The sequence below is a fragment of the Mandrillus leucophaeus genome, unplaced genomic scaffold (assembly GCF_000951045.1).
Source record: "Mandrillus leucophaeus isolate KB7577 unplaced genomic scaffold, Mleu.le_1.0 Scaffold21, whole genome shotgun sequence".
In the NCBI taxonomy this organism is placed as follows: Eukaryota; Metazoa; Chordata; class Mammalia; order Primates; family Cercopithecidae; genus Mandrillus; species Mandrillus leucophaeus.
In genome coordinates, this window is record NW_012102143.1 from 1,227,593 (window position 1) to 1,238,396 (window position 10,804).

General features: G+C 37.0%; 1 protein-coding gene across 4 annotated transcripts in view; it reads left to right on the forward strand.

Moving 5' to 3' along the window:
* The window catches only part of GIGYF2 (GRB10 interacting GYF protein 2), a 177,152-nt gene that overhangs the window by 64,150 nt on the left and 102,198 nt on the right, over nt 1–10,804 (forward strand). For all 4 annotated transcript variants that reach the window (XM_011980239.1, XM_011980241.1, XM_011980238.1 and 1 more), the window contains 3 exons: nt 885–996; nt 5,214–5,325; nt 6,133–6,173. In XM_011980239.1, coding sequence (XP_011835629.1) covers nt 885–996; nt 5,214–5,325; nt 6,133–6,173 — 265 coding nt within the window. The remainder of the gene's footprint in view (nt 1–884; nt 997–5,213; nt 5,326–6,132; nt 6,174–10,804) is intronic.

A 10,804-nucleotide genomic window follows, 5' to 3' on the forward strand; every position in this document is an offset into this window, starting at 1 on the left:
TTTTTGTATTTTCAGTAGAGACAGGGTTTCACCATCTTGGCCAGGCTAGTCTCGAACTCCTGACCTCGTGATCCACCCGACTTAGCCTCCCAAAGTGCTGAGATTACAGGCATGAGCCACCGTGCTTGGCCTTTTACCTCAACTCTTAAGCCTAAGGTTTTCTTTCTGCCAGGAGAACCCTTGGCTAGAGACATATCAAAGGTGCACTCACTATCTCTTTGTACTTTGTCCAGATTGGCTGAAGTGCAAATGCAAGTTAATAACTGAGTGATTGGGTTTTACTTTAATTTATTAAGTATTCCCTTCATCTTCCCATTAATGTGTTATTTAGATGGTTGGTCTTATTTAGATCCTTGGCTCTTTCCCAGTCACTTCTGATTCCTGTCATTCTATTGAATACTACTTGGAGTTGCTAATTCACATTGATGTGGAGAATGTGCTATCCTCGCATCAGACCTTTTGGTAACTCCCTTTCATTTTCACCTTTCACCAGTTAAAGGCTTACAGGACCCTTTCAAACTAGATCTCTTTTGTAAAATTTTCTGTATTTATTCTGTTGTATATTTTCCCTATCTACTTCTGCATACATAGAGCATTTAGTTTGTTTGCTTGTTTCCTCATCAAACCTAGCATAGTGTAAGACACTGGTTGTCAATTTTGTTGATCTGAAATGTTAATTTGCAATTATCAGGTAAAGTCAAGTTTTGGATCATCTCGTATGTTGTGCAGTTATGGTTTTCCATTGCTAGTAGTTAAAATTAGATGCCATTTTATAGATGCAGTGGGAATGTGGGGAGAAGCAACATGTAGTTTTATCTGTTTCATCCATTTTTTTCTTTCTTTTTTTCCTTTTTCTCTCTCTCTCTTTTTTTTTTTTTTGGCAGAGAAACTTTTCCATGTCTGTAAATAGTGCTGCTGTCCTGCGATTGACAGGACGAGGAGGAGGAGGAACAGTGGTGGGGGCTCCTAGAGGTCGAAGTTCTTCAAGAGGGCGAGGTGAGCTTTCATGTGAAAAAAGTAATAATGGAGGAGGAGGATAGAGAACTTACTTTTAAAATATTTTAATGCCTGATTTGATAAAAACTGTTCTTTGACATTAACTGCATACTAAATGGCCTGAACATTTATATTCAGAACCATTTTTTTAAGGTATCTCCTCTATAATCCCTGATTTGCAACAGAGGAGTATAATTCTAGCTGTACAGATTTGAACATGAGGGAGTCTAGACAGTCCCAATTCACTCTGAGAAATCCATGTTCCTCATCCATGTTCCATGTTCCTCATCCCCAGGGAGCCTTATACTTTGGGAGCCAACGCTTCCTGAAGTGACTTAACTATGGAAGCAGCACTGAAGTACCTGCAGTCCTCTGTGACAGTTTCTGTGTGAGGGGCGTGTGCCAAGAGCTTCTCCAGCCAGAGAGGGGCTTTAACAAAAACCGCCTCATCAGGACTAGGTCCTTTAGGGGTAGAACAAAAGATAATTCTGCCACATTCATTTATTTAACCTATAGTTTTACAGATTTATGTCTTGGAAAAATAGTTCTTATTTTGATATTACTCGTTTCTTTGATATCTGCCCCCTATTTTGGGTTTGCTGATATTCTCCTGTATGAGGACATTCTTAATATTTGTAATATAAATATTTGCTTAATCATTTTGCCCTTACTTTGACTAAATCATAACAGTGGTCTAAATACACCTTGTAATTTTCTCTAAGAGACGCTTTAGAAATGGAAGAATTGGATGTCTGCAATGAGTGAGACCATTTTCTCTGCATATTGTGCCACCAAGATTGGCATGATCATGAGTATAGAATATTTAAATTCTTTATAAATAGAGTAATTTATCTACAGTCTTTCTAGAAAATGCATTCAATTGTGCATTCCTGGGAAGAAGTTTCTTTTAGTAGTCCACTCAGAATGTGGGAATCCAGGTGTGGAGTGTCTGATTCAAACTCTCCACTTGTTTTACTAGCAACTATTACCTAGTTGTGTTTTTTCCTACTGGCTTTATTTGTCCATCTTTAGAGAGTGTGTTTTTTTTTTTTTTAAGCCTGAGGAGAGGTTAGACTAATCTGTAAAACTTACAGGAAATACCTGTGCAACAAAATTTTGGGTGGTGGGATCTAGGCATGTGTATGCTTCAAAAGCTCCACAGGCAATTCAGATTCATATACTGAGTTAGGTTCCATTGGTCCAGAATTTGAGATCCATGCATTTTGGTGGCATGGTGGGGGTTTCGAGTTGGGACTGACCACTTATGGCTCTGGCCTACTACTTGGGCATTTCCTGTGTTTTTCCACTGTGGGTTGGTGGCAAGGAGAGGTTGTACTTGGGCAACTTTGCCTCCAGTGCTTTTCAGGGTGATCCAGGGAGAGATCGTCTTGATGAACAAGTGTGAATAACACCGACTTTGTGTGCTGCAAATACCAACCAATCTCTAAACAGCACCCTCCCCCCCCAATTGCTTAATCGAGAAACAAGTGAATGATTGAATTTCTCCTTGCTTTTTGGTTTATGATTGAATTTCTCTTTGCTTTTTGGTCTCTTTGAAATGAAGGGTTATCACATATGATAGAAGGCTTACATTCAGAATTTAATCAGGCTGTGTTAAAAAAGATAGATGTTGTGACATGTAAGAAGTCGTGACTTTTTTTACATATTGATGTTGAAGAATGGCATGAAACTAGTCAAGTGACTGAACTGAGTTGGTGTGAAAAGTACTTTAAACATTATGTCAACCACCCGTTGAGATCATTCTTTTTAATGATCTCAGTAGCTCATTTTCTAAAACAAGGTTGTAATTATAATCTGTGGTATTGTGTTTTCCACTCATTACTTAATTTTAACTTGCTGGTTAAATAATGATTATTGTGGTTTTTCTTTGTATAGACAGAGCTAACATTAGATGATTATCTTGGCTGTTTGCAACTTTCGGAAACTTTGATGTGGAAATTGACTGATTTCCAGACTGCTAAATATCATGTACTAGTAAAATTTAAATAAACTTAAATAGGTGGTAAGAACAACATGAAACTGTCATCTCATTTTATTTGGTTAGGTTGTTTAAAAATAAAGCGGATTGACACAACTCTCAACCATTGTCTTCATCATTATTAAAAGGAAGTGTGTTTGAATTCCCAAAAAGAATAGGGTGAACTCTCAGTAGAACAGTTCTTTATTGAGTTTTACGATAGGTTCATCATGTTATATTTACTTCCTTATTCATATATGGGAACCACTCTATAGAAGAATAATATTTTTTCAAGTTGGAAACCTTTAGAACCTGATCGTTGTAATATGTCCCACCATAAAGTTTTAGTATCATTAGCAGGGCCAGTGTCAGTGCTAGTCACAAGTGAGAAAATATTTTATATGTGTTTTGCTTGTTTTTCTGGTAAGCTGGAGGCTATTTTTTATATTTGTGTGTTTCTGGAATAAAACATTTTCTTCAAGGTGATACAAGTGTAATGGCCTTCCTGAGAAAATGGCTTTCTCTAAAAGGCGAGGAGACTTTTGTCCCCATCCTTAAATCTTCCTGTAGAGGACAGGTGTTGTATGACAATTTGTATTACATTATTTTAGGATCTTAAATACAGTGTATACATTTTCTGAAGGGGAGAAGTACTTAAACTGTGAGTTGACTTTAAGTGAAGTTGACACAAGTCAACTTCACTTAAAGGGTAACTTAAAGGGTAACTTTAAGATTATTATAGTTCCACCGTGCTTCTTACTTCCATTTGACAAATGAAGAAGTGGATACTAGTCCACTTACTTGCACTAGTCAAGAGGGTATCCATTGTTTCTAAGATTACCCACAAAATAATTTGGGGCATTATTTTGATATTTCATAATATAGCCATATAAAAGTACAACTGTATTCTGAGTTAATTCTTAATAAATTACAAACAAGAAATACAATACTGCCTGGATATTTGAAGTAATTAGCTCAATTATATTTAGCTTTGGGATGCATTCATCAAGATCCATCATCATTTTTCTTTGGGTCATTGTGCACTGTGAGAAAAATTGAGCTAAGGATGATGGCTAAGATTTCACCTGGTTATAAATACATCCTTAGACCCCCCACCCCTCCTCCCCTCCTCTCATTTTCTCACCTGTGTATTGAATACAAATGTTTGTTGGGAAAACTGTACATAAAGTATAAACCTAAAAAGCTGAAAGTGCATATGATCTTCTCTGCCTCCAGACCTAACAATTGGATATATAACCTTCCTGACCCTAATGGTGCAGCTATATCATTTATATAAATGGGGTAATTTTTATATACATTGTTCTTCAGTATGTTCTTGTTCTTGAACAGAATAATGTTGGTACTTAATCCACTGTGGCATCATTGTGTTCTACTGTATCGTTTTATCAGAATTTATATAGCTCATCCTTTATTGATTAGATTTCTAGTTTTTTTTAAAATTACAGTGGACATCTTCATACATATATATTTGCATTTTTGTACAACTATTTCTATTAGGATAAATCCTAAGTAGAATTGTTGAGTCAAATGTCAGTAGATCTGACCAAATTGCCTTCAGTAAAGGCCAGTTTACGCTTGAACCACCTGAGAGAGCCTTTAAATCCCTGTACCCACACACTCTACCAGCTTTGTTTGTTCAAGTTTAGTCCTGATACATTTCTTTTTAATCTCAAGATTTGGGTAAACTGTACCTTTGGTTACTGTGGAATATACCGTGTATGGCGTTCATGAGATTTGATGGTTTTAGAATTGATCTATTAAGTTATCCTTTTTCTGAGATTAGATAAATTATTTTAACTTTTTTGCTTGACTTTTTAACTTTAGCCCCTGTCGTCTTAAACTCTCTAAACCAAGATTTCTTCCATTTTTATGAAAATAAAACAGTAAAAAATTTAATCTACAGTAGTGTTTTATTGAACTTCTTAGAATTTCACTTTTCATCTTTTTGTTAAATAACTTAATGTTTATACTTTCTTGTTCAGGACTGGGTCTATTACATTATATTACTTTAGTTTTTTAACTTGTTTTTTTCAGCCTCTTGTGGTCTACCTACTTCAATGCCATTGTTGGTGTCACAAGTCAAGATCATCAGGCCTCCTTCAATATTTAAATGTAGATGTCCTGCCTTGTATAGAGAGAACTTTACATGCTCATTTATAGTGGTGAATGTGTGCCACATGTTGACATCTATCATTTTTTTTTGTTTTCTTGTTTTCAGGTAGAGGCAGAGGTGAATGTGGTTTCTACCAAAGAAGTTTTGATGAAGTAGAGGGTGTTTTTGGTCGAGGAGGTGGCAGAGAAATGCATAGATCACAGAGCTGGGAGGAAAGGTAACTAAAGGATCCACATATTGGCATAAAAATTTCTTGGCATATAAAAATCACTTATTTTGTGCTTTCTGTGGGGAGAAATGTTTTTGTACAGTTAAAAGGGTTTCATTTTAAAAAATGCTCTTAAGTATTGAATATCAAGTTGTACATTAGAAATTTTTAAATGATTCTTATTTAAAGGAGGAAGGATTCTAGATGGATAGGTTAATACATGAATGCCAGCATAGTTAATTTGATTTGGCATTTGATAGCAGATACCAAATTGTCATGTTATTGTTTGTTGGTATTAGTAAAAGTATCTTCTCTCTGTATTGTTTGTGGCTTTATATGAAGTCTATCAAGATGAGTGGGAGCAATTGCACAAAGATGCATGTACAAGAATGTTCACTGTGATGATATTTATAATATAAAATAATTGGAAATAAGCCAAACATATTGATATTGACCTTATATAGTTGTATATCCACAAAGTAGGATATTATATGAGCATTAGAGGTGTTTTTGAAAATATTTAATGATGTGGGAAAAGATATTCTAAGAGCAGTATCTAAAACTGTATACTATGTATCTAATAAAAAATAATATTTTGGGTCAATAGAAACAGCTTTTGGTAGGTGAGGGGATAGGTATTTTTCTTTTTATCTTTGTCCTTTTCTGTATTTTCCAAATATTAGGCAATAACTATGTATTTATTTGTTTTGTAATTTGAAGAGGAAATGCTTTTAGAAAAGTGGGAAAGTGAGTGTCACAAATAGGAAATCTATATCACTGTGAGACTTTGTTTGAAACTTATTTTTTCTTTTCCAGGGGTGACAGACGTTTTGAAAAACCAGGACGAAAAGATGTAGGTAAGGTTCTTACCTACACACATAAGGATAAATTTATTAAAAATGGACTCAGTTACCTGCACCTCTCCAGTAGATGGGGCTGCAGCATTTCCTTCATTTAAACTTCCATGGTTATTTGAAGTCTCTGCTGCATGAAACCAGAGATGAATACAGCCATTAGGATTTACTTGACTTACTTGGTCTGTGTGTTCTTTGCAAGGCATGTATTCTTTATTAAGGCCAGTTTGTGAACTGAAGACTCAAGTTAGGGAACAATCTACTAACTCTTTTTCTAGTGTCGATAGCATCTCACAGATGAGAAGAAATGGGCAAATGCTAAAATCTTTGCTTTTGTATCAGAGAACAAAGGCCAAAACTATGAATGTTCTTAATTTACTAATTTATTCATCTGGACTTTTTGCTGTATAGTCCTTTTTTTTTTTTCTTGTTTTGTGATGAGAACAAAAAAAATTAACTCAGATAAATTACAGTTAAGGTAGCCACTGAAGAGGAACATAATAAAGGAACAGGATTTCATTGTTTATGATGAATTAATCATAATTTATATTTAAATTTGTATTTAAATATGTAATTTATATTTAAAGAATTTATACTGTTAAGATGAGCTACCTAACTGATTAAAGGTACTACCTTACAAACTACCAGTAGGTGTTAACATCTGAGAGAAAATAATGCCAATTCGTAGTACCATGAATTGGTACTATGAAAATTATCATTACAAGTTCCAAATCCTGCACGTGCTAAAAAAGTTCTCCAGAGCATAACTGATAATGGTAATCATTTCTTGTTTGTGGTTTTTTTGTTTTGTTTTGTTTTGTTTTTGGAGCAGAGTCTCAAAGGCTGGAGACTCTGTTGCCCAGGTTGGAGTGCAATGGTGTGATCTTGGCTCACTGCAGCCTCTGCCTCCTGGGTTCAAGTGGTTCTCCTGCCTCAGCCTCCCGAGTAGTTGGGACTACAGGTGCGTGCCACCACACCTGGCTAATTTTTGTATTTTTAGTAGAGATGGGGTTTCACTATGTTGGCCAGGCTGGTCTTGAACTCCTGACCTCACGATCCACCCGCCTCATCCTCCCAAAATGCTGGGATTACAGGCATGAGCCACCGTGCCCGGGCAGTGGTAAATATTTCTTGTAAACGTATGTTAAATATGTAAATAGCATTCACAGACTGATTTGCAGATTGTTTTAAAAACTAAGTAATTATAACAGCTTTGTATCACTGTTTCTGTTAAAAACTTAAAGATATCAGTAACTAAAATTTCTCATTTATGAATGTGGCATTGGGAATACATAGTTGTATTTACATTAATGAAAACCATTAAGGCCCAGTGTGGTAGCTCATGCCTTAATCCCAGTGCTTTGGGAGGCCACGGCTGGACAGCCTGGGCTACATGGTGAAACCCTGTCTCTACAAAAAAGTACAAAAATTAGACATGCATGGTGGTGTGTGCCTGTAGTCCCAGCTGCTTGGGAGGCCATCATGGGATGAGAGAATAGCTTGAGTCCAAGAGGTTGAGGCTGCAATGAGCCGTGATCACACCATTGCACTCTGTAGGCCAGGTGGCAGAGTGAAATCCTGTCCAAAAAAAAAAAAAAAATTAAAGGTGTATAGCATGAAGAAATTTGGAACAGACTAGGTGGATAGTTTATTGTTAGCTTTAACTATTTTGTAGACTATTGGGTTAACATAATCATGGGGTGCTTGTCAAGACCTGTGCTCCCATCCTTGTCTGATTCAGTACTTTTGCCATGAATATGTAGAGGGGATGAGCAGTAGTTTAAAGAGTACAGGATTTGGAATCAGAAGATCATGGTTATTCTAAACTCTCAGATCTCATTAGTCTTGTAATAAAATGAGTGATAATGCCTTACAGAATTTTTAGGATTATAGTAGTTCTCCCACTTTATTTGTGGGAGATACATTTCAAGACCCCCAGTGGATACCTGAAACCACAGATAGTACTGAATCCCATAAATACTGTTTTTCTTTACATATATACCTATGATAAAGTTTAATTTATAAATTAGGCACAGTAAGAGATTAACAGTAATTAATAAAATAGAACAATTATAATATACTGTAATAAAAGTTATGTGAGGCCAGGCACAGTGGCTCACACCTGTAGTCCCAGAACTTTGGGAGGCTGAGGTGGGCGTATCACTTGAGATCAGGAGTTTGAGACCAGGTTGGCCAACATGGTGAAACCCTGACTCTACTAAAAATACAAAAAAAATTAGCCAGGCGTGGTGGTGAGCACCTGTAATCCCAGCTACTGAGGGAGGCTGAGGCAGGGGAGTCGCTTGAACCCGGGAGGTGGAGGCTGCAGTGAGCTGAGATTGTGCCACTGCACTCCAGCATGGCTGACAAAGCAAGACTCTGTCTCCAAAAAAAAAAAAAAAAGTTATGTGAATGTAGTCTCTATCTCTTTCTCAAAGTACTGTAATATTTTTGGATCGCGATTGACCGTAGTTAACTGAAACTGTAAGGCAAAACTGTGGATAAGGCGGGATTACTGTAAATAAGCATATGAACTCATTCATTCAACAAATACTGAATTCCCACTTATGTGCTGGGTGTAAAATATTTCTTTAGAGGATATTGTGGTGTGCTGATCAGATTTTCTAATCATTCAATATTGTAAGGGATAGCTATGGAGTGGAACAGTAAGGACATGGGATCAGAATCGAGGTGAATCAAGAGACCAAATGTAATCAAATGGGGAGTTTTAACAGCAGAAATGAAAAGTCTTACGTAAGGAAACTACAGAATTTAAGGAGTGGCTGCATGTAAAAGCAGCCTCCTGTGGAAAGATTATAACCGTCTCAGTGACTCTGGGCTTCATGTTCATCAGCGGTGTGCTGATGCCCTCTCAGCCATGGGCAGTATTTCCTAAAGTGTCCTCAGTGAGTCAGATGATAGGCCCATTGTCTTTTATGTTGTCAAGGCAAGCCTAAGCATTGTGTTCACTTCTGGGACCACACCTTGAAAGGGTCCACACATTGGAGTAGGATGGCTGGGGCATTTGAAGCCTTGTGATGGGAGCTGTGTGAAGAAAATGGAGCTGTTTAGATAGGAGACAACATTGTGGACAGGGCAGAGTGGGGAGGAGGGCTTATAGGGTCACTGTCTATCAATACCTGCTTACTAATCATGATCATGTGAGTGAGGACTTAGACTTGATCTGTAAGAGTCTAAAGGGCAGAAAGAGGCTGACTGTTGGAAGGTTCAAGGAGGCAGGTATTGGACACAGTCTTAAAAGATCTAATAATTAGAGTTGTCTGAAAATGGCCTGGGTTGCCTTGGGAAAGTAGAGAGTTGCTAGAATAAGAATAGCCTGATTTTAACTATTCACGCATATTCACACTTTGGTGGTTTGGAATGTTCAAGTTTAGTCATCGTTATTTGTGGTTTTCATATTTTAACTACATTAATCCAATGAGGGTAACTTTCTTAGCCACCCTCTATTAAAGGTAAAGGTTCTTTTCTTTACATCCCATTGGTATATATTTGAAAAGACAAGTTCCATAAAACTAAACTGACATAAAGTATCTCAGAATATTAAGGATACTAACTTCTAGTTAGTATCTACTGTTATGTATTATAACTGCTAGTATACTAAAATATGGTAATTTCCACATGCATATATATTCTAATATGTCATAGTGACTTTGAATGCTTTTTGAAAAGATGCTCACTTCAGGTTAACTGTGCTAAAAATTCTGAGCTTTTAGTTTTTGGAAGTAACCCACTTTTGTTGACGATAATGTAGATCTTTATAAAACATTGTTCATAATTATATCTTACACTCTCCAAGAGTAGCAATACTAAACTAGTTTGTTCAGACACACTGATATGTTGATCAGTGTGAGATCAATATGAGTATATTGTGAGATGTCCGACGACATCACATTAAGACAGTTAATCCCAGCACTTTGGGAGGCCGAGACGGGCGGATCACGAGGTCAGGAGATCGAGACCATCCTGGCTCACACGGTGAAACCCCGTCTCTACTAAAAAATACAAAAAACTAGCTGGGCGAGGTGGCGGGCGCCTGTAGTCCCAGCTACTTGGGAGGCTGAGGCAGGAGAATGGCGTAAACCCAGGAGGCGGAGCTTGCAGTGAGCTGAGATCCGGCCACTGCACTCCAGCCTGGGCGACAGAGCGAGACTCCGTCTCAAAAAAAAAAAAAAAAGACAGTTCGAGTACTGAAGGTTCCAGGATGATCTGTTCTTTCTAAAATTAGGAATGATGCTTACCATGTATTTGCTTCTTATGAAAAGAGAAATGGGTAGAATTACAGACATCTGGGTAAGAAGCTTACATAATCCCTGTGAACAACTGTAGGAGAATGTGAAGGTAGAAAAAGGTCTTTGATACTAGAGTTAGAATTCCTATTCAGTAGGAATTGATTGTGCACGGGGGGAGATCAGTTCTGGTGCTCATCTTGTGGTATAATAATGTAAGGGTGAAATGACAGGATTATTAAAAAATAATCCAGATGATACCAGTACACTCAGCCCAGTGCAATACGAATTAGTGTATTTTGGTATGAAATACTTGTTAATAGACATAGCAGTTTTTGGTTATAGACTCTTCTGGTACTTGGTAGTATGGGCTTGTACATACATAAA